This window comes from Protomyctophum parallelum (genome assembly GCF_964188405.1).
Source record: "Protomyctophum parallelum genome assembly, chromosome: 14".
NCBI lineage: Eukaryota > Metazoa > Chordata > Actinopteri > Myctophiformes > Myctophidae > Protomyctophum > Protomyctophum parallelum.
The window spans coordinates 9,884,910-9,909,541 of NC_139709.1; the positions used below are offsets into that span (position 1 = coordinate 9,884,910).

The 24,632-nt window shown below is 46.8% G+C and overlaps 1 protein-coding gene across 1 annotated transcript in view; it reads right to left on the reverse strand.

Annotated features, from left to right (window-relative positions):
* Positions 1 to 808: 808 nt before the first annotated feature.
* carmil3 (capping protein regulator and myosin 1 linker 3) overlaps positions 809 to 24,632 on the reverse strand; it is a gene marked incomplete at both ends in the record, with an annotated part of 131,042 nt that continues 107,218 nt past the window's right edge. Inside the window, 10 exon segments of the mRNA XM_083782593.1 lie at positions 809 to 945; positions 1,758 to 1,829; positions 3,339 to 3,870; positions 5,220 to 5,320; positions 7,859 to 8,009; positions 8,043 to 8,267; positions 13,242 to 13,419; positions 14,686 to 14,805; positions 17,023 to 17,102; positions 19,451 to 19,644. Coding sequence (XP_083638719.1) covers positions 809 to 945; positions 1,758 to 1,829; positions 3,339 to 3,870; positions 5,220 to 5,320; positions 7,859 to 8,009; positions 8,043 to 8,267; positions 13,242 to 13,419; positions 14,686 to 14,805; positions 17,023 to 17,102; positions 19,451 to 19,644 — 1,790 coding nt within the window.

Consider the following 24,632-nt stretch of genomic DNA (forward strand, 5'->3'; position numbering starts at 1 on the left):
GGCTAAATGATGGGGAGTTGGTAACCAAATGGACCCTTATTAGATCTTTAACTCTATTTAAATTTTAATTTTAGTCATATGGTCTCTTGAATAGTTTTCATTTAGTTTCAGTCACATTTTAGTCATCTGGAAGGTTTTAGTGTTCCTAGTCTAGTTTTAGTCGACTAAATAGCATAAGATTTTAGTTGACTAAATCTACAGTTGATTTAGTCGACTAAAATGTATTTTGGCGGGCCTTGATACCGTTGTAATGACTGTTTTTACACTTGCTGAAAGACTATTTTCAGTATAGTGTAGAAAGTGTAGAATGACTTACTGGATCTCTTGTCTACTAGTCCCTTCCTAACATTTTAGTCTAGTTTTTATTTGTTGACGAAATCGTCAGTATATTTAGTCTTAGTCATCATAGCTTACTGTAGTTTTTATTTAGTTTCCATTTAGTTTTCGTTAGTGGAAAAAGGTAGTCGACATTTTTCATCTTAGATCTACGTCTAGTCTACGAAATGAACACTGAACGAAAGTGTAAAAAAAAAAGCTCAACACAATCCAGGTCTAGTTAGTCGCAGGCGTGTGCACGAAACAAGCACGTACCCAGGCAATTTCACGGGACCGCGGCCACGAAAATACGCTTGCGTTGTCGCCCCTCGACTTCTCCGCACGTACAGAAGAAAAACCGCAAGTCTCATTGAAGATGAGACAGCGTTAATGGCTGCTCATCTGAAAGGACATGTACAGATACAGTACGTGCCCCCGGGGCAGTTCACATTAGATACAGTGCGTACACCAGCTGCCCCCAGGGCAGTTCACATTAGATACAGTACGTACACCAGCTGCCCCCGGGGCAGTTCACAGACGTGTTTCTGTAGTGGGGGGGGAAGAGGGGCGTTCTCACAGGGATTCTGTGATCTGAGGACCACTTCAGATCAGAGGTGACTCCTTCCATGCCTGAAGGGAAATGTAATGACACACACAAACACACACAGACGGAAACAGAGGGGGGGGGGATTTGAATGAAACAGCCAATTATATTATACAATTATATAGTAGTTTGGGCCTCTACGCGGCCCTCACATCTAGGTCGCACTGCCGATCCAACCCATATTATGTCTGAATCAAGGGCTTTGTACATATAGGGCCAGTGGGCCCTGACCCAGACGAGGTTAAGAACCGCTGCTGTAAACAAGAACAGCAAGCAGGAGGATTCACAGACAATGACACAGGTTCGGACGTGCATGGCTGAATACTATGTACAAATGCATATCACACACAGTGTGTTATATTTGTTCATACTGGACAGAATGTGCACACATTGGCTCAAGGGCATGCCGTATGGACTAGGAAGTGCAGATCATTTCATTGCATGTGTGGGTGTGCGCCTTAGAGTATATATGAATAGAGACGGCACCCGGAGGAAACCCTGAGGCCAAATGGACATAGTGGCCGAATTTGGTCCGTTGACTATCATTGCGCACTTCCATGATGACACGTGAACGCTGTTTCATACGTGAACGCGTGCAATGATAGTCAACGTCCAAGCGCGTTCACGATTTGGCCCAATCCATCCCAGAATGCACTCTGTTCCTACACGGACGGAGAAGTGAAATCGCCTCATGCGCTTTTGAGCAACTTAATGCAAGTGGATGGGAGGAGAAATCCGGTGCCGTCTCTATTAATATATACTCCGAGGTGTGTGTGTGTGTGTGTGTGTGTGCACGCACACACACACACACACACACACACACACAGTGCATACATACCCATGTCACATGAGTTGGCTTTTCTGTTGTGATGCGACTTCGCTGGAAATCCGTTAGCCCCTCCCTCTTCATCTGATAAGATGAAGCAACGAGTAGTATCATCATCATAATCAATCATCACATTATCATCAATTCTTTGCATAATATATCCCTAATGACACCAACAGCACCATAATGTTTATCTTATCTTAACAATCATGATGAATATTGCCAACCTGTATCCCTTCTATCCATCATTCTTTTCCACTTCAGCTACTCCTACAACATTATTGCTGACATGAAAGAAAGCTGTATTTTGGGAAAAGCACTTAATGCCTTATTGGCCATTGCTCAAATACTAATATGATCAAGTCTGTCTTTTTTACACCCAAACAAGAAATCTTGAAAACTGATGACTGGATTGGCTCTGCGCCTCATGTGACTGGATTGGCTCTGCGCCTCATGCTCTCTGGATCGCTCTATCTAAATAATATCGAACACGGCTCACAATCCAAATGTCAATATATAGGTGTGGACAGCCTCATGCACGAATGTGGGATTCACAGGCACGCCTTCTCCTCAATCGTGCCTGATACTGTAGACACCGGATATGTTTTAGACACAATGAAGACACAGCCTGGATACAGGACACTTAATTTATAGTGTTGTAGTAGTTTAAGATTTTTTTATTTAATATATTTTTCTGTCTCCCAAGGGAAGAGACCCACTGCACACAAAATGTAGTAGAAACAGAGCTACACTTTCTAACCACCTGCCCAAGACACACACACACACACACACACACACACACACACACACACACACACACACACACACACACACACACACACACACACACACACACACACACACACACACACACACACACACACACACACACACACACACACACACACACACACACACAGTGAGTTTGAATCTATGACCGGCGACCAAAATCTCCCATACCTATTGGGAGACATACACAAATGTGCAAACACACAAACACACATCAAGATTTGTGAACTGTTGCGACAAAAGAAGGTTAGCCGATGGAATACAACCACCCTAAGGACTACTATCTGTACTATTTAAACAGTCTTGAGAAAAAATGCTGCTATTTGTCCCAAAGTGACTGCAAATAATTGCTGCTATTTGTTTAAAAAAAAAAGCTTTATACCCCGTATAACATGTATATAACGATGCAATGTGATTTCTGTTTACAAAATGCTGTACCACCCCCTCCAACTGTATATACTTTCCACATTTTCAACAGATCTTTACTATAATTGACACTTGCTTTGGCAATGTAAACGTATGTTTTCTCATGCCAATAAAGCTCCTTTGAATTGAATATATTGCGGGTGAAGTCTTTTAAACCCTATTTTCAAATTGTTTCAAAAAAGTTCAAAGGTTTTTTGCAGAATCTTCCAAGCTATAAAATGCATTGCATCGCTTAGTGCTGTGAGCTTGTAGATTGGCTATTTTTTTGGCAAAGACGTTTGATGTAGAGGGGACCAAGGAAGGATACCCCAGTCAACAAAGTATAGGTTTTAAGGCAATCATTCAGAGTCATTGATGACTGTGATGTTCCAGTCATACCTGGGGTGACAGCTGCCTCTGACATCTCAAACACAGGCGTGGCAGAGGAGAGTGGCGCGCAGCGCGGGCTTTCCATCTGAAGGCATCCCTCCTCCTCTTCTCTGACAGGAGCCCCGGTGGAGCGCTCAGTGGACAGAGTGGTACCAGGTGACGCTCTGGGAGACGTGGCGGAGTGCTCACTGGACAGAGTGGTACCAGGTGACGCTCTGGGAGACATGGCGGAGTGCTCACTGGACAGAGTGGTACCAGGTGATGCTCTGGGAGACGCGGTGGAGTGCTCACTGGACAGAGTGGTACCAGGTGACGCTCTGGGAGACATGGTGGAATGCTCACTGGACAGAGTGGTACCAGGTGACGCTCTGGGAGACATGGCGGAACGCTCACTGGACGGAGTGGTACAAGGTGACGCTCTGGGAGACGTGGTGGAGCGCTCACTGGACAGAGTGGTACCAGGTGACGTCCTGGACGGAGTGGTACCAGGTGAGGTCCTGGGAGCCACGTCATCCTCTGGGGGGGTCTCGTCTTTACTGGGCTGTGTGTGGGGGAAGAGGAGGGAGTGACGGTCACTGCATGTTTTTGGGAGGTTAATCCATGTGTGGATTTAGAGCAGGGGTGCCCATTACGTCGATCGCGGTCGACCAGTCAATCGCAAGCGCTGCGCAGGTAGACCGCTTGGCACTGCCATGAAAAAAAGAAAAAAAGAATCCTCGCCTCGGGCAGGCGGCGGCGACTTTAAAACCCCCCACAATGCAGTGCCTTGTTTTCAAGTGTGGGGAACAAACAAACAAATTAAAAGGATATCTATCCATCATTGTTCATATAGCAAGATGCGCGCGGCAAAGAAGCCTAAAACATATCACTTCCATGCAGAGTGGGAATAAGATTATTGCAAGTCCAACTGCGTTTGCCTTACTCGAGCCCATCGCTACATTCATGTGTTTCCCATTGAGAAGCTGATGTTGATTCCATTGCCTCGAAAATAGCAACACTTTTTAACATGAACTCTTCTGCGTTGGAGAATGAGATCATGGCACTGCAGGCTGAAATACAGTTAAAGTTGCGCGCCCGCGATGGAGAGTTTTGGAACTTACTCGTGGAGGAAAAGTATCCAAAAATCAGGACTTGTGCAGTCTCGCTCACAGCATTATTTGGCTCCACATATTTATGTGAATCAGCGTTTTCCCACATGAAGATAATTAAGTCCAAATATCGTTCCACGTTGACGGACGATCATTTGGAGGCCTGTTTAAGACTAGCTGTCAGCAGTGACTGTCCGGATTACGCAGCGCTGACGGACTCCATTCAGTGCAAGGCTGCAAGCAGTCATCTGATTAAAGGGATAGTTCAGATTTTTTTTAACTTAAATTGTATGAAATACTTCCCATTAATATAGTGGTTGCAACTGTATTAATTGATTGCCAGAGTCCTGTGGTGGGAGTTCTGCTCTGGTTGAGTTGAGTGGTGCATTATTCCTTCATGTGATTGTGTATGCTTTTTATGTGTGATACTTTTAATATTTGTAACATTTTATGAGCAATATATGTTATTACAAATTGAAATTGATTGACGTTATTACAAAGAGTAACTTTAACAAAAATTCTCTTCTTTGCAATGTGGGGTAACTGAAAAGGTAAATAAATATAATTGATTTTGAAACAGTCCTAATGCCTTAATGTTATTTATTTTGAGTATTTTAAGCAATGGGATAATATCTTTTTGGTTGGTAGATCACCTTGAGCTGGTAATTTTAAAAGTAGACCTCAATTAAAAAAAGTGTGGGCACCCCTGATTTAGAGCTTTGAGCCAGAGGTGTTGTTCAAATAAGACACACTTTCAGCGGCACATCGACCCGCGCACACACACACACACACACACCCCTACCTTATTTGGAAGTGGAGGACGTTGTCCCTCTGGCTCAGTGGCCTTTGGCTTCTCTTCAGGTTGTCCTTCGGTCTCATCCTCCTCCCTCTCTGCTGCCTCTTCTACATGGAGACAGTAAATAATAAAATAAATAAATAAATCGCTGTAAAATATATATTTAGCCCCAAGTTCGAATGTCCCCCCTTTATGACAGAATCAACCATTGAAGGAAGGCACCGGCTGTGCAGGGACAGGGAGGGACTGCCGGCATTCTGGGCCCCTGGCCCGCTGCACTGCCTGCACACAGCACAGTTCAGACAGAGCACACCACATGTGCATTCCGGGGGCCCTGGGCCCCTGGCCCGCTGCACTGCCTGCACACAGCACAGTTCAGACAGAGCACACCACATGTGCATTCCGGGGGCCCTGGGCCCCTGGCCCGCTGCACTGCCTGCACACAGCACAGTTCAGACAGAGCACACCACATGTGCATTCTGGGGGCCCTGGGCCCCTGGCCCGCTGCACTGCCTGCACACAGCACAGTTCAGACAGAGCACACCACATGTGCATTCTGGGGGCCCTGGGCCCCTGGCCCGCTGCACTGCCTGCACACAGCACAGTTCAGACAGAGCAGACCACATGTGAAGTCTGCACAGACTGAGGGGAAACCACACAGAAAGCACAGACAAGAACTAGTACTTCTGTGTAGTGAAGCATCACAGAGAGAGCAAAGTAAAACCGCTGCTATTGAAAAGACCGTTCCCTTTCCTCCTCCTCCTCCTCCTCCTCCTCCTCCTCCTCCTCCTCCTCCTCCTCCTCCTCCTCCTCCTCCTCCTCCTCCTCCTCCTCCTCCTCCTCCTCCTCCTCCTCCTCCTCCTCCTCCTCCTCCTCCTCCTCCTCCTCCTCCTCCTCCTCCTCCTCCTCCTCCTCCTCCTCCTCCTCCTCCTCCTCCTCCTCCTCCTCCTCCTCCTCCTCCTCCTCCTCCTCCTCCTCCTCCTCCTCCTCCTCCTCCTCCTCCTCCTCCTCCTCCTCCTCCTCCTCCTCCTCCTCCTCCTCCTCCTCCTCCTCCTCCTCCTCCTCCTCCTCCTCCTCCTCCTCCTCCTCCTCCTCCTCCTCCTCCTCCTCCTCCTCCTCCTCCTCCTCCTCCTCCTCCTCCTCCTCCTCCTCCTCCTCCTCCTCCTCCTCCTCCTCCTCCTCCTCCTCCTCCTCCTCCTCCTCCTCCTCCTCCTCCTCCTCCTCCTCCTCCTCCTCCTCCTCACGCAGCTCGGAGACCAGAGTCATCTGTTGCTTCTTCTTATTCAAATGACTGTGATCCTCTCGACTCTCGTCCAAGTCTCAGTGCCATGCAGGCTCTAATAAGAGACGTGATGATTGCGTCATGCCGTTGCTTTATAGTTTTCGTTCTTTTGAAGCCTGGCCTCTCTTCCCTACGCGGGTTCATTAAGAGTCGATGGGAAGAGTTGACGTATACGGCCGCTTTTGAAGCATATGGCTGGATGTGGCCGCTGGCTATTGTACTGATCTCTCAGTTCCCTGTGAGCCCATGTCATGTACTGTGATCTATGGCAGTGGTTCCCAGACGGTGGTGCGTGCACCCCCTTGCGGTGCGCGAACGCCCTCTAGGCGGTGCACGATATGAAAAGGATAATGGCGGTTTTATGGTGTTATTTAACACAAAACGGGGCAAAATCCGGTAAACACCCTTGTAAGATGATGTAGAGAGCAGTTGCGGGAGGATACAGCAGCTGCATGTCTCTCAGTGCAGTGGCATTCTGTGATTATTTGCCAGTCATATTAAAAAAATTATACTTTTCGGCCAAATACAACGAGACTGAGCATTGGGGGTGCGTATAGGTCAGAAGGCACGGCCAGGAAACTTGATCGTTACAATAAAAACTAACAAATGAGGGTGTTCTTTTCGCCAATGTTTTAGCATAACATAAAGAAGGGCAATCTTATGTAAAAAATAAACAATCTGTGTTTTGTTACATTCAAAACACACTTTTACAGAAAGACCATTGGCATTGAGCATTTGTTTGCATTATTTTTACTTTTAAGGATTCTCCTCTGATTTTGTGTTCGAAATTATATATATATTTTTCTTTTTTCACGATTTTGCAACCCATTTTATGTCAATTATATAATGTAATCCTGGGCGCTACACTTTCTCTGCCAACTTGGGGGGGGGGGGGGGGGGGGGGGGGGGGGGCAGCGGACTGACCTCATGCCCCCTTCTATGCATGAGGAGTCCAAGCTGCTTCTTTTCACCTGACAGAGGGGAATTTCCCTGGCCGGACGTAGCGTGTGGAAGGAACACGTTATTCCGCCCAGTTCTTTTCCCCTCCATCAGGCGCCCCGGCTGGCCAGGGGGAGGTAGTTTAGAGACCAGGATTACTGCAGGTCTTTTGTGAGGGTACCTACCCTATAGGGAACAGGAAAAATTGCAAACTCCTGTTCAAAATTATAATCCAGTTGAAACCAATCTTGAAACTGGATTTTGCAGTGTGTCAGTTTTCGAGTTTGTACTATAACTATATCATGGTCATATTCGGTGCTACTGTATATTAAAACCTGTCACTGGGAGTGAGTGGGCTTGCGCAATAATAATAACGAGCACGTCATTATTAGCACACACTAGCACGTCAACTACATTGCAGTACCTAAGCTCTCCTGCAGGTGTCTCTGTCTCATCACGGCCAGGCTGGGCTTGCAGCACTGTGGCGGCGGCTCTGGCCTCTGCCCACAGGGAGCTCCAGTACCACCGCTACCCTGTCTCTCCTTCCTCTGCTGGTCCTCCTCTTCCTCCTCTTCCTCCTCCTCCTCCTCTTCCTCCTCCTCCTCCACTTGGGAGTCCGTCAGGGAGTCGGGGGCCAGGGGCACGATGCGCTCCTGACGGCCGGGGTCCGGCTGCCTGTCGGCAGGGACGTGTCCGTTGGTGCGCGCGTCTGTCCGGACGTCGGCCTGCCTGTCGGCCCTGCCGTAAGGCCTGCCGTCGCAGACGCTGCTGCTGTCAGAGTCCTCGATGTCAGCCCCGATGCAGCTGTACACCATGCTGACCAGGTCCGTCGGCTTAGAGAGGGAGAACCAGAGAAAACACGTCCGCTGTCAGAGAATATATACACACACACACACACACACACACACACACGTATTCAAAGATTTTTTCACGATAGAAGAAAAAATAGCAGATCTACAAGGTTGTTGATCTGCTATTTTTCAATAGCTAAATACTGGTTAAAAGCTAAGTTGACACAGATGCGTTCCAAGTCTTAAAGGCTTTCTTACCTTTATTTGTAGTCGTTACGTCCCCACCAAAGAGGTCCAGATGTTATTTTGTGCAAAAGCGCATTATTGACTATTTCCCCTACCATAAGCCCTCAATGAATTGCATTGAATTGAATGGGGCTATGGGGTGTTGTGCTAATTTCCATCGCTCAAAAATCAATTCATAATGTAAATAGTATCCCAAGCGGCACACTTTACCACTTATATCGATGGAAATAAGCAAATTAGCACTAAAACCCAACCCCCATTGAGGGCTTATGGTAGGGGAATTCTCCTTTAATGTGCAAACATCTAAAAGGATAGATCCTTGTGGACTTGTTTCCATTGAGGTCTTATGTATTCAATTCATCAACATAACATAATAATAAAAACGAAAATCTATATCATCACAAATACACAAAAACACTTATCCCTAAATGTCTTTTGCTGGGGATTTTTTAACCAGATGCCCGAACCACTTAAGCTGGCTCCTTTCCAGGCGAAAGAGCAGCGGTTCTACTCAGCAGTCTCTCTCGTGTGACTGAACTTCTCACCTTGGGCTGTATTTTGCGTGTCTTAAGTACCAGGTCTTATTACCTAACTTGAGTAAACTAAAGACCTGGAGGCGTGAGCAATGCCATTTGGCTATTCTGAGTGGCCAAAGAGCATTGATCACGCCTCCAGGTCTTTATTTTACTCAAGTTAGGTAATAAGACCTGGTACTTAAAGGACCACTTCACCACTTTTCAACCTATCTTCATATAATAGGTCCTCACTAATAATCATGAAAAAATGGTGCCATTTTTTTCTACTCGGTCTGTGTCTCATAGGAGGGCTGTGGGCAGTTCAGAAACCGTCTTCCAGTGACATCATCGATGGGGAATACAAGCTAATAGAAACTGCAGGCTTTCTAGTCCTGAAAAGTTGCAATGCGAAAATGGAAGCCATCGTTCTCACGATAATGAAAATCGAAATATTTTTGTAAAAAAATCTTGTTTAAAAAAAACATCTGCCTAAAAATGATGTCACTGGAAGACGGTTTCTAAACTGCCCACAGCCGTCCTATGAGACACAGACTGAGTAGAAAAAAATCGTGCCATTTTTTCATGATTATTAGTGAGGATCTATTATATGAAGATAGGTTGAAAAGTGGTGAAGTGGTCCTTTAAGACACGCAAAATACAGCCCCCTATCTCTAAGGAAGGGTCTCACCCGTTGAAGAAAACTCATTTCGGCCTCTTGTATTTGCGACCTTATTCTTTCGGTCATGACCCACACGTTTAGACCATATCCGTGGTCATCATTGGGCATACCAAACAATGGATGCCAAAGAAATGGGAAAATTCTCGTTTTTGTGTGTTTTTATATCAAAAGTCCATAAAAAATACAAATGTAATTACTTCCTTAGAAAGAAAACGTGCTGCGTGATGAGGTGTCGAGGCCCACATCAATAAAATCCAATAAAACTTAAGCTCACCCATTTGATTCCCATTGCTAGACGTCCTCCAAACACAGCTGCTACTGATTACAGAAACCCTCTGTTTTTAATCCAATTCAAGTTGACATCCAGACAGTGTATTACTCGTTTTCAACTTAATCATCACACTAAAATATGTAGGTTGTGTCCAAGTTAGTGCCATCTGTCACTTTGTAAACAAACCACTCTGCATACGCGTGGACCCTCCAGGCCCATAGCCTGGAGGGATGCGACACTCTTACTGATTGGTTGAGAAACTTAGATCCTGCCGTCTGAGGCTGAAACTTCAAAATAAAATGCCCAAAAAAGCCCTTTCACTACACCTCTAACAGGTTCCGTCCATCCGACGTGTCCACGCGTCATAAGCAATCCAACCGACGGGTTGCAAACTTGCAATGACGTGTGTACACGTCCTAGGGTGTGTACATGTCCTAGGGTGTGTACATGTCCTAGGGTGTGTACATGTCCTAGGGTGTGTACATGTCCTAGGGTGTGTACATGTCCTAGGGTGTGTACACGTCCTAGGGTGTGTACATGTCCTAGGGTGTGTACATGTCCTAGGGTGTGTACACGTCCTAGGGTGTGTACATGTCCTAGGGTGTGTACATGTCCTAGGGTGTGTACATGTCCTAGGGTGTGTACATGTCCTAGGGTGTGTACATGTCCTAGGGTGTGTACACGTCCTAGGGTGTGTACATGTCCTAGGGTGTGTACATGTCCTAGGGTGTGTACACGTCCTAGGGTGTGTACATGTCCTAGGGTGTGTACATGTCCTAGGGTGTGTACATGTCCTAGGGTGTGTACATGTCCTAGGGTGTGTACACGTCCTAGGGTGTGTACACGTCCTAGGGTGTGTACATGTCCTAGGGTGTGTACATGTCCTAGGGTGTGTACATGTCCTAGGGTGTGTACACGTCCTAGGGTGTGTACACGTCCTAGGGTGTGTACACGTCCTAGGGTGTGTACATGTCCTAGGGTGTGTACATGTCCTAGGGTGTGTACACGTCCTAGGGTGTGTACACGTCCTAGGGTGTGTACATGTCCTAGGGTGTGTACATGTCCTAGGGTGTGTACATGTCCTAGGGTGTGTACATGTCCTAGGGTGTGTACATGTCCTAGGGTGTGTACATGTCCTAGGGTGTGTACACGTCCTAGGGTGTGTACATGTCCTAGGGTGTGTACATGTCCTAGGGTGTGTACATGTCCTAGGGTGTGTACATGTCCTAGGGTGTGTACACGTCCTAGGGTGTGTACATGTCCTAGGGTGTGTACATGTCCTAGGGTGTGTACATGTCCTAGGGTGTGTACACGTCCTAGGGTGTGTACACGTCCTAGGGTGTGTCCACGTCCTAGGGTGTGTACACGTCCTAGGGTGTGTACACGTCCTAGGGTGTGTCCACGTCCTAGGGTGTGTACATGTCCTAGGGTGTGTACATGTCCTAGGGTGTGTACACGTCCTAGGGTGTGTACATGTCCTAGGGTGTGTACACGTCCTAGGGTGTGTACACGTCCTAGGGTGTGTCCACGTCCTAGGGTGTGTACACGTCCTAGGGTGTGTACACGTCCTAGGGTGTGTCCACGTCCTAGGGTGTGTACATGTCCTAGGGTGTGTACATGTCCTAGGGTGTGTACACGTCCTAGGGTGTGTACACGTCCTAGGGTGTGTACATGTCCTAGGGTGTGTACACGTCCTAGGGTGTGTACACGTCCTAGCGCATCTTCAATGATATCAAACGAGAGAAGAATATTCTGAATTCTTTCCTTTTTATTCCACTTTGACTCTAAGGCCACCGTACGCTTCGCTCTTCGTTCATGCGCGGTCCGGTTCACTTCCTAGTTTACCGCTGCAGAAAGAATGCTTCGTATCTCCTAATCTAGGGTGCTCTCCGTGGTTTGGATCTGATGGGTACTTCATACCTGTCTCTGCAGGAGGCAGGGAGGGCTGATACTCATCATACCTGTCTCTGTAGGAGGGCTGATACTCATCATACCTGTCTCTGTAGGAGGCAGGGAGGGAGGGCTGATACTTCATCATACCTGTCTCTGCAGGAGGCAGGGAGGGCTGATACTTCATCATACCTGTCTCTGTAGGAGGCAGGGAGGGCTGATACTTCATCATACCTGTCTCTGTAGGAGGCAGGGAGGGCTGATACTTCATCATACCTGTCTCTGTAGGAGGCAGGGAGGGCTGATACTTCATCATACCTGTCTCTGTAGGAGGGCTGATACTCATCATACCTGTCTCTGCAGGAGGCAGGGAGGGCTGATACTTCATCATACCTGTCTCTGTAGGAGGGCTGATACTTCATCATACCTGTCTCTGCAGGAGGCAGGGAGGGCTGATACTTCATCATACCTGTCTCTGTAGGAGGGCTGATACTTCATCATACCTGTCTCTGTAGGAGGGCTGATACTTCATCATACCTGTCTCTGTAGGAGGGCTGATACTTCATCATACCTGTCTCTGTAGGAGGGCTGATACTTCATCATACCTGTCTCTGTAGGAGGGCTGATACTCATCATACCTGTCTCTGTAGGAGGGCTGATACTTCATCATACCTGTCTCTGCAGGAGGCAGGGAGGGCTGATACTTCATCATACCTGTCTCTGTAGGAGGCAGGGAGGGCTGATACTTCATCATACCTGTCTCTGTAGGAGGCAGGGAGGGCTGATACTTCATCATACCTGTCTCTGTAGGAGGCAGGGAGGGCTGATACTTCATCATACCTGTCTCTGTAGGAGGGCTGATACTCATCATACCTGTCTCTGTAGGAGGGCTGATACTTCATCATACCTGTCTCTGTAGGAGGGCTGATACTCATCATACCTGTCTCTGTAGGAGGGCTGATACTCATCATACCTGTCTCTGTAGGAGGGCTGATACTCATCATACCTGTCTCTGTAGGAGGGCTGATACTCATCATACCTGTCTCTGTAGGAGGGCTGATACTCATCATACCTGTCTCTGTAGGAGGGCTGATACTCATCATACCTGTCTCTGTAGGAGGGCTGATACTTCATCATACCTGTCTCTGTAGGAGGGCTGATACTCATCATACCTGTCTCTGTAGGAGGGCTGATACTTCATCATACCTGTCTCTGTAGGAGGGCTGATACTTCATCATACCTGTCTCTGTAGGAGGGCTGATACTCATCATACCTGTCTCTGTAGGAGGGCTGATACTCATCATACCTGTCTCTGTAGGAGGGCTGATACTCATCATACCTGTCTCTGTAGGAGGGCTGATACTTCATCATACCTGTCTCGGTAGGAGGCAGGGAGGGCTGATACTTCATCATACCTGTCTCTGTAGGAGGCAGGGAGGGCTGATACTTCGCACCCCATGCGGCGGCGGTAACCCCTGCGCGGCCCGGGGAGACGGCATGCTCCCATTGGCTCCTCCCGGCATGGCCGCGGGGTCCATCTTCCCAGGATCCTTAGGGTGCTGAATCATTGAGTACACGTTCTCCGAGGCGAAGCTGGAAACGGGACACAAACGAGATTCACGCATGCTCTGCACACGGTGGTTGTTGCCTGCTCTGAATGTATGTACTGTAGTCTGTAGTGTACCCATCCCCCCCCCCCCCCCATCTCTGAGCAACACACACTGGCACTGCTGTCGGTTTCTAAGCTTCTCTCCAGTGCCTTTATCTCTCCAATTTCAAGGCCGTATTTACCATTCCCCCCCCCCCCCCCCCACGAGGTTTGCAGCCAAGAGTGCCTCCTGAGTCCTATTGTCTCGCCTCAGTTATTAATCTGTGGAAACCTCCATTTACTCTGTGTTTGCTACATAGCGCACATTCCCCCCTTAGTTGCCCCTCTGGGTATGTTTTGGCGATGGTGCACATAAAGTATGAGAACACGAAACATTTTCACTAACGATTTAACCCATTTAGACCAGACCGTTAAAAAAATAGGCTTCTAAATTCTAAAAGTTTTCTGATGTTTCTATGTATGTCAGTGGTGCTCAACTTTTCTCATGTCAAAAAAGGAATTATCTGTATTTGGCTGCGGACCCCCATCTGAAAATATGTTGTTCCAGCCCCCCCCCCCCAGTAGCAAAGATTTGAGTTAAAAACGTTGTAGCAGATCTACAAGCTTGTAGCTCCTATGAGCTTGTAGATCTGCTATTGTTCAATAGCTAAAGTATAACATAATGCTTAAAACACTAAAAGATCAGCTTGGCATGAACGTGTTTTTAATATAAATTGATTACGGTTCACAACTCTGTTCTGTACACGCTCCTCGTAACACTACGGTTCAGATTTTATTTTTTAATAAACAGAAGTGAAGATTCCGCTGGCTTAATGCTGTCTATGGGAACGCAATTTTTAGAATCGTAATATCTCGGATTCTTCTTCCAGGCTGTGTTTTGGAGCAAAACAAGCTTGATTTGTGGCTAATTTCTCTAAAACGATCTGATCGCCGGTTACAAATGTTTTTTTTTTGTTTTTTTTTTACCAATTATTTGATCAGCCCAATACATAGTGTTTATTGTCATGATCCGAGTTTGGCTTTGTCCGCGGTGTAAACGTCTTTAAATAAATACTTTTTGAAAAGCCTATGAGGAAAATGAACGGGGAATCATTTCCTGGACCACTTGTCTCGTCATTCTGAAAGTTGGCGGGACTGCAACGCTCTATATACGTACTCTGCCGTGTCCTGACAGGAGATGGTGGAATTGTATAATGTATATTTACGTACTCTGCTGTGATGGTGGAGTTGTATAATGTATATTTACGTACTCTGTGTCCTGACAGGAGATGGTGGAGTTGCGGTTCTTGCGGAAGCCAGAGAAGATGGACAGCACACTGCGCCTCTTCTTCCTCCTCAGAGACTGAGCCTGATGGATGGACGACAGCTGACTGACAGGGAGATGAAGAGACAAACGGCCAGAAGAAGAGAGAGTCAGTGAGGAGGTGGCAGATGGAAGGAGGGGGATCGCAGGGCTTCATAATGCCTGATTTATCGTCGTCGTTGTCGTCTGACGTGGTGTTGTGAGCTTGTAGTCCTGCCATTTTTGCCGCGGGACACCATCATATCAGGCTTAATTAAATTTAACTTCAACATAAATAAAGTGATAACTTGCATAGTGGTAATATACTCCTATACGTCAACGTTTTGATCGAATGGTTCTTCTTCAGGAATGCTCACTTCTAGAGAAGAGCCATTTGACCGTAACATGGTAAGCGGTGCATTTATATAGCGCCTTTATCCAAGGCGCTTTACATAGATTGTGCATTACATTCACCCATTCAAACACACATTCATACACCAATGGCGGCGGAAACCATGCAAGGTACCAACCAGCACATCAGGAGCAATTAGGGGTTCAGTTCTTGCTCAAGGACACTTTGATCGACACTAACTCTGGGGGAGCCCACAGGGTTCGAACTGGCAACCTTGCGGTTACCATCCAGCCACTCTAGACCCCTGAGCCACCGCCGCCCCACCGTATTATTTTATTTATGATTGTTGACTTTATTTGTCCTGCCCCTGGGCACCGAAGCAAATGTGAATGCACTCTTTTTTGTTTTCTTAAATTTAGAATAGCCAATTATTTGAATGCACATCTACTACAAATGTCACTGTGTGGATTGAGTGTCTACTGGTATGTATGCATGTGAAAAGCCGGTTTCTCTGAATCACTGACTATTTAATTGTAGAGAACGTATGCAAGGAAACAGTGAAGGTTCAGCATTATAAGATGACATTGCTGCACCACAGGACAGTTAGGATATCCTCCTCTGTGTCTGAAGCTTCCCCCTACTATGCTTACATGTCACACTCATGTACAACCCCATGGATAATTAAGTGGAAACACTGGACAAGGTGACTACCACAGGGCCCAGGCCTGTATGTGGCTTAATGATTTCATCACCCGAGGAGAGTTCAAAGCCCTGAAGGAAAAAAGAAACGGTGTAATTGCTCTTCCTAAGCTAGTTTTCAGCATGGATCCTGCCATCCATCGTCTGTGTTAACATGCTCTATTTTCCTTAATTGTTCCTTATCCATTTTTCTGCTGTCATGGTGCATTTCATATTCGTAACATTGTAATGGTGTCCAATGTCTGAGGAACCAGAACATTGTTTTGAGGGGAAATGCACAGCTTTTGAAGATTACACACACAGTGTGTGTGTGTGTGTGTGTGTGTGCGTGTGTACCTTGTAAATATTTGTATCCTTCTATGTATTGTATATGTGGACATAAATAAATGATTAAAATGTGTGTAGGGAGCCGAGGTACTTCTGTGGCCTATACTGACTGTGTGCACAAGAAGGTTGGCAGCAGGATGAGCTCCACACAGACAGACAAGACCCTCTTACAGACGGCTAGCTAGGGCCATGCCATTAAAAAAAACAATAGATAATATAGCTTGCAAGCAGCGTTAAGACCAAGCCAAGCCATAAACGCGTTCCAGGCTGGAGTCGTTCTCTGGCTGGAGACTGGAGTGGAGACGACGTCACGTTTTTGTTATACCGATTGGCTGAAGCTGTGCTCCCGCAGCCTGAACCAACCATGCATTAGGAGGGTCCAGACTCCACACTCTGCCGCACAAATTAACCAGGCTACAAAAGTCTTTGGCGTTGCTTTATTGACGCCAGGAGTGGATAGAGCGGATCATGCAATTAATTCATTGGGAGGTCTAAAGGTCAGAGGTCCTTTGAGGAATGACTGACATTCGTGGAACGCGACAGCACAGAACTGCCACAGAACTGCAAAAAAGTGTCGGAAGAAAAGACGGTGGAAAAACAATAGGGGCCCTTCGTTCCTTCCGGGCTTGGCCCCTAACAAGTACTTTACCAAGAGCTGACACATTGACGACACTACCTAGTCTAATGAAGGGAAAGAACACCTGGGCTGCTTCTGTACTAGCCTACAGGGGAGGTAATTAGCATCCCAGGGCCCTGATTAGACATGCTAGCATGACAAGCTGCATACAATTAACTCCCTGGTGGGATTGAAAACCAGACAATGAATTATGCATGTATATAAAACTATGAAATATGAGTATAACATAGCTACTTGACACAGTAAATACATTATAGTAGGACTTTTGTAATATTAGTTTATTGTAATACCTGTCTGGCAGGACTCTCTTGGTGTAGAAATCAGGCAATCCGTCCTCTATCAAGTTGACTACTCCATTCTCTGAACAATGCTGGCAGACGCGCACACACACGCACATGCACACGCACATGCACACACACGCACATGCACACACACACACACACACACACACACACACACACACACACACACACACACACACACACACACACACACACACACACACAGTCACACACAGACACGCACACACACACACACAGGACATAAAAGGATTATGATGATCAGTGACACTGGGGCTAAAAGGCTGACAAGGACTATTATGATTTAAAATGGCCTTCTGGCAGGAGTGGATCCCCTGCTAATATAGGAGTCTCTATTTAACGATAGACGACTCTATTTGAGGAATCGTAAAACAACAGAGGAGTCTATTTTATATAATGATATTAGGGAGCACATTTGTAAAACAAATTCTCGTCATCAACTAAATTAGATTAGTACCAACTTTGCACGTAATAGGCTGCCCCCAGAGCACCGTACCCTCAAAGAGCTATAGCAATTATTGAGTCGATCACGCTGTCAACGCTACATCTTTGCAAGTTGCACAAAATGAATATTATTATTTTTGGAAAGTGCCGCTGCACTAGATGAATAGCAGAAGTTCTCCGTTTTGGAGTGGATCAGAAAACAGAGAAATCAAGCTTCAGCTGAAAGCACTCTGATTAACCAGTTCACAGTTTGCCCTACAAAGCCTGGCTGTGGGCAGAGTCCAACGCATTAGACATTTTTACCGTGGAGTGCCAGGTCAAATGTTGGGCCGAAAACTGGCTATATTTAGCAGCGAACACTGGCACGGTAACTAACGATGGCCTCATTAAAAACCAGCATAGCATCGGGGTGGAGGGATAGAGCATTGATATCATTGCAAACCCTGCCCTCCAACGTGTCCCTAAAACATCTAAAGTGGATTTAAACTTTGAGAGAAACTGGTGGTCAGAGGTCGCGTAAAAAACCACAACCACAGAGTGAGTCTATTAAAGCTACAACTCAGAACTTATTGCAATGAATAAAACAATATTTTAAGCAATCTGCAGTGGTTGGAAGTGGTCGCCTTACTCTTCTTCTTCTTCTTCTACAGAGACAGATACAGTAGGACACAACTGGTTGACTATGCCCACAAGGTTATTTGAAGCAGAAGGCACACCAGATTGTATGCTGGAGGGACATTGTTGCAATTATCTCTCTCTCTCGCTGTGGAGAGGGAGACAACAGACTGTAAAACATAGGTTTGTAGGTTTTAGGCTGAAGCCGCTGATAGGAGGTGATCTAGGAGGAATGGCTTATCCATTTTGACCAGAAAGTAGTTCCCTAAAGACCTATTCATACTCATAGTTTTAGGTTTTACAGTTTCAGTGGTCACCTCTTCACCAAAACGGTGGTTTTGATGGCAGTGCTCATAGTCCGTCACCGTGCTCACATCTCCTAACCTGGCTCCACGGCCAACAATTCCTCAAATGCTGGTCCTTTTCTGTTTCTTTCCTATTCTATACTAGTCTCTCTCTCTTTCTGTCACTGTCCTCTCGTTCTCCCAAGACACAGAGGCGATTCGGAAAAGGCCACTCACAGATTGAGACACAGAGGCGATTCGGAAAAGGCCACTCACAGATTGAGACACAGAGACGATTCGGAAAAGGCCACTCACAGATTGAGACACAGAGGCGATTCAGAAAAGGCCACTCACAGATTGAGACACAGAGGCGATTCAGAAGGCCACTCACAGATTGAGACACAGAGGCGATTGGGAAAAGGCCACTCACAGATTGAGACACAGAGGCGATTCGGAAAAGGCCACTCACAGATTGAGACACAGAGGCGATTCAGAAGGCCACTCACAGATTGAGACACAGAGGCGATTGGGAAAGGCCACTCACAGATTGAGACACAGAGACGATTCGGAAAAGGCCACTCACAGATTGAGACACAGAGGCGATTGGGAAAAGGCCACTCACAGATTGAGACACAGAGGCGATTGGGAAAAGGCCACTCACAGATTGAGACACAGAGGCGATTGGGAAAAGGCCACTCACAGATTGAGACACAGAGGCGATTGGGAAAAGGCCACTCACAGATTGAGACACAGAGGCGATTGGGAAAAGGCCACTCACAGATTGAGACACAGAGGCGATTGGGAAAAGGCCACTCACAGATTGAGACACAGAGACGATTCGGAAAAGGCCACTCACAGATTGAGACACAGAGGCGATTCGGAAAAGGCCACTCACAGATTGAGACACAGAGACGATTCGGAAAAGGCCAATCACAGATTCACAGTTCACACCGAGGCGATTGGAAAAGGCCACTCACAGATTGAGACACAGAGGCGATTCGGAAAAGGCCACTCACAGATTGAGACACAGAGGCGATTCGGGAAAGGCCACTCACAGATTCGAAGGGCGGGTGTCCCGTCCCGTGTCTCCGCGGCGGCCGCGGCCTGACGTGGGTCACGTGACGCAAGGGCGACCCGTTGGTGGGGAGGGTGGACAGACACTCCCAGGACGCCGAGCGGGACAGGGGGCTGGTGTCGAGGTCCGGGGGGGCAGTGGGCGTAGGAGAAGAGCCGGGGTCGTCGCCCAGACCTGGCAGGAGACAAACCAAAAGAGCTGGGGGTCATCACCTACACCTAGGGGTCATCACCTACACCTGGGGGTCATCACCTACACCTGGGGGTCATCACCTACACCTGGCATGGGGGTCATCACCTACACCTGGCATGGGGGTCATCACCTACACCTGGGGGTCATCACCTACACCTGGCATGGGGGTCATCACCTACACCTGGGGGTCATCACCTACACCTGGGGGTCATCACCTACACCTGGCATGGGGGTCATCACCTACACCTGGCATGGAGGTCATCACCTACACCTGGGGGTCATCACCTACACCTGGCATGGGGGTCATCACCTACACCTGGGGGTCATCACCTACACCTGGGGGTCATCACCTACACCTGGGGGTCATCACCTACACCTGGCATGGGGGTCATCACCTACACCTGGCATGGGGGTCATCACCTACACCTGGCATGGGGGTCATCACCTACACCTGGGGGTCATCACCTACACCTGGCATGGGGGTCATCACCTACACCTGGCATGGGGGTCATCACCTACACCTGGGGGTCATCACCTACACCTGGCATGGGGGTCATCACCTACACCTGGGGGTCATCACCTACACCTGGCCTGGGGGTCATCACCTACACCTGGCATGCAGGACACAAACCAACCACAGGGAATTATTCTTCCCCCAATGTTGTCTTCTTTGCATAATACTCTCCTACATCCGCCAGGCTTAAGGGCAATCCACTTTCCATCCAATAAAAAAAAAGAGTAAGGAAAGTGAAGCTCCAAATTCATTTACTTAGGGGACAGGCACTTACTCTCTATTATTCCTTTATAAATCAAATATGAGTGCCGTTTTTACAGGCCCGATATTTCAATGTCACTTTTGAAGCAAATCCATTTCCATCCTCCGTTGACTGAATAGAAAGTCAATTGACCCCAACCCCGCTATCAGCCTGTGACTGTTAATGCAATGTGCCGCGTGAGCACTCCCAGAGCTTTCAGCGGCCTCTCAACCTCTATTTCTTCCTTTCTGTGAATGCTGTGGGTATACGGTACTCACTCAGTCAGGTATACAGTACTCACTCAGTCAGGTATACGGTACTCACTCAGTCAGGTATACAGTACTCACTCAGTCAGGTATACGGTACTCACTCAGTCAGGTATACAGTACTCACTCAGTCAGGTATACGGTACTCACTCAGTCAGGTATACGGTACTCACTCAGTCAGGTATACAGTACTCACTCAGTCAGGTATACGGTACTCACTCAGTCAGGTATACGGTACTCACTCAGTCAGGTATACAGTACTCACTCAGTCAGGTATACAGTACTCACTCAGTCAGGTATACAGTACTCACTCAGTCAGGTATACGGTACTCACTCAGTCAGGTATACAGTACTCACTCAGTCAGGTATACGGTACTCAGTCAGGTATACAGTACTCACTCAGTCAGGTATACAGTACTCACTCAGTCAGGTATACAGTACTCACTCAGTCAGGTATACAGTACTCACTCAGTCAGGTATACAGTACTCACTCAGTCAGGTATACAGTACTCACTCAGTCAGGTATACGGTACTCACTCAGTCAGGTATACAGTACTCACTCAGTCAGGTATACAGTACTCACTCAGTCAGGTATACGGTACTCACTCAGTCAGGTATACGGTACTCACTCAGTCAGGTATACAGTACTCACTCAGTCAGGTATACGGTACTCACTCAGTCAGGTATACAGTACTCACTCAGTCAGGTATACAGTACTCACTCAGTCAGGTATACAGTACTCACTCAGTCAGGTATACAGTACTCACTCAGTCAGGTATACAGTACTCACTCAGTCAGGTATACAGTACTCACTCAGTCAGGTATACAGTACTCACTCAGTCAGGTATACGGTACTCACTCAGTCAGGTATACAGTACTCACTCAGTCAGGTATACAGTACTCACTCAGTCAGGTATACAGTACTCACTCAGTCAGGTATACGGTACTCACTCAGTCAGGTATACAGTACTCACTCAGTCAGGTATACAGTACTCACTCAGTCAGGTATACGGTACTCACTCAGTCAGGTATACAGTACTCACTCAGTCAGGTATACAGTACTCACTCAGTCAGGTATACGGTACTCACTCAGTCAGGTATACGGTACTCACTCAGTCAGGTATACGGTACTCACTCAGTCAGGTATACAGTACTCACTCAGTCAGGTATACAGTACTCACTCAGTCAGGTATACAGTACTCACTCAGTCAGGTATACGGTACTCACTCAGTCAGGTATACAGTACTCACTCAGTCAGGTATACAGTACTCACTCAGTCAGGTATACAGTACTCACTCAGTCAGGTATACAGTACTCACTCAGTCAGGTATACAGTACTCACTCAGTCAGGTATACAGTACTCACTCAGTCAGGTATACAGTACTCACTCAGTCAGGTATACGGTACTCACTCAGTCAGGTATACAGTACTCACTCAGTCAGGTATACAGTACTCACTCAGTCAGGTATACAGTACTCACTCAGTCAGGTATACGGTACTCACTCAGTCAGGTATACAGTACTCACTCAGTCAGGTATACAGTACTCACTCAGTCAGGTATACGGTACTCACTCAGTCAGGTATACAGTACTCACTCAGTCAGGTATACAGTACTCACTCAGTCAGGTATACAGTACTCACTCAGTCAGGTATACAGTACTCACTCAGTCAGGTATACAGTACTCACTCAGTCAGGTATACAGTACTCACTCAGTCAGGTATACAGTACTCACTCAGTCAGGTATACAGTACTCACTCAGTCAGGTATACAGTACTCACTCAGTCAGGTATACAGTACTCACTCAGTCAGGTATACAGTACTCACTCAGTCAGGTATACAGTACTCACTCAGTCAGGTATACAGTACTCACTCAGTCAGGTATACAGTACTCACTCAGTCAGGTATACAGTACTCACTCAGTCAGGTATACGGTACTCACTCAGTCAGGTATACGGTACTCACTCAGTCAGGTATACAGTACTCACTCAGTCAGGTATACGGTACTCACTCAGTCAGGTATACAGTACTCACTCAGTCAGGTATACGGTACTCACTCAGTCAGGTATACGGTACTCACTCAGTCAGGTATACAGTACTCACTCAGTCAGGTATACAGTACTCACTCAGTCAGGTATACGGTACTCACTCAGTCAGGTATACGGTACTCACTCAGTCAGGTATACAGTACTCACTCAGTCAGATATACAGTACTCACTCAGTCAGGTATACAGTACTCACTCAGTCAGGTATACAGTACTCACTCAGTCAGGTATACGGTACTCACTCAGTCAAGTATACAGTACTCACTCAGTCAGGTATACAGTACTCACTCAGTCAGGTATACGGTACTCACTCAGTCAGGTATACAGTACTCACTCAGTCAAGTATACAGTACTCACTCAGTCAGGTATACAGTACTCACTCAGTCAGGTATATAGTACTCACTCAGTCAGGTATACGGTACTCACTCAGTCAGGTATACGGTACTCACTCAGTCAGGTATACAGTACTCACTCAGTCAGGTATACAGTACTCACTCAGTCAGGTATACAGTACTCACTCAGTCAGGTATACGGTACTCACTCAGTCAGGTATACAGTACTCACTCAGTCAAGTATACAGTACTCACTCAGTCAGGTATACAGTACTCACTCAGTCAGGTATACGGTACTCACTCAGTCAGGTATACGGTACTCACTCAGTCAGGTATACAGTACTCACTCAGTCAGGTATACAGTACTCACTCAGTCAAGTATACAGTACTCACTCAGTCAGGTATACGGTACTCACTCAGTCAGGTATACAGTACTCACTCAGTCAGGTATACAGTACTCACTCAGTCAGGTATACAGTACTCACTCAGTCAGGTATACAGTACTCACTCAGTCAGGTATACGGTACTCACTCAGTCAGGTATACAGTACTCACTCAGTCAAGTATACAGTACTCACTCAGTCAGGTATACAGTACTCACTCAGTCAGGTATACAGTACTCACTCAGTCAGGTATACAGTACTCACTCAGTCAGGTATACAGTACTCACTCAGTCAGGTATACAGTACTCACTCAGTCAGGTATACAGTACTCACTCAGTCAGGTATACGGTACTCACTCAGTCAGGTATACAGTACTCACTCAGTCAAGTATACAGTACTCACTCAGTCAGGTATACAGTACTCACTCAGTCAGGTATACAGTACTCACTCAGTCAGGTATACAGTACTCACTCAGTCAGGTATACAGTACTCACTCAGTCAGGTATAAGGTACTCACTCAGTCAGGTATACAGTACTCACTCAGTCAAGTATACAGTACTCACTCAGTCAGGTATACAGTACTCACTCAGTCAGGTATACAGTACTCACTCAGTCAGGTATACAGTACTCACTCAGTCAGGTATACGGTACTCACTCAGTCAGGTATACAGTACTCACTCAGTCAGGTATACAGTACTCACTCAGTCAGGTATACAGTACTCACTCAGTCAGGTATAAGGTACTCACTCAGTCAGGTATACAGTACTCACTCAGTCAAGTATACAGTACTCACTCAGTCAGGTATACAGTACTCACTCAGTCAGGTATACAGTACTCACTCAGTCAGGTATACGGTACTCACTCAGTCAGGTATACAGTACTCACTCAGTCAGGTATACAGTACTCACTCAGTCAGGTATACAGTACTCACTCAGTCAGGTATACAGTACTCACTCAGTCAGGTATACAGTACTCACTCAGTCAGGTATACAGTACTCACTCAGTCAGGTATACGGTACTCACTCAGTCAGGTATACAGTACTCACTCAGTCAGGTATACAGTACTCACTCAGTCAGGTATACAGTACTCACTCAGTCAGGTATACAGTACTCACTCAGTCAGGTATACAGTACTCACTCAGTCAGGTATACAGTACTCACTCAGTCAGGTATACGGTACTCACTCAGTCAG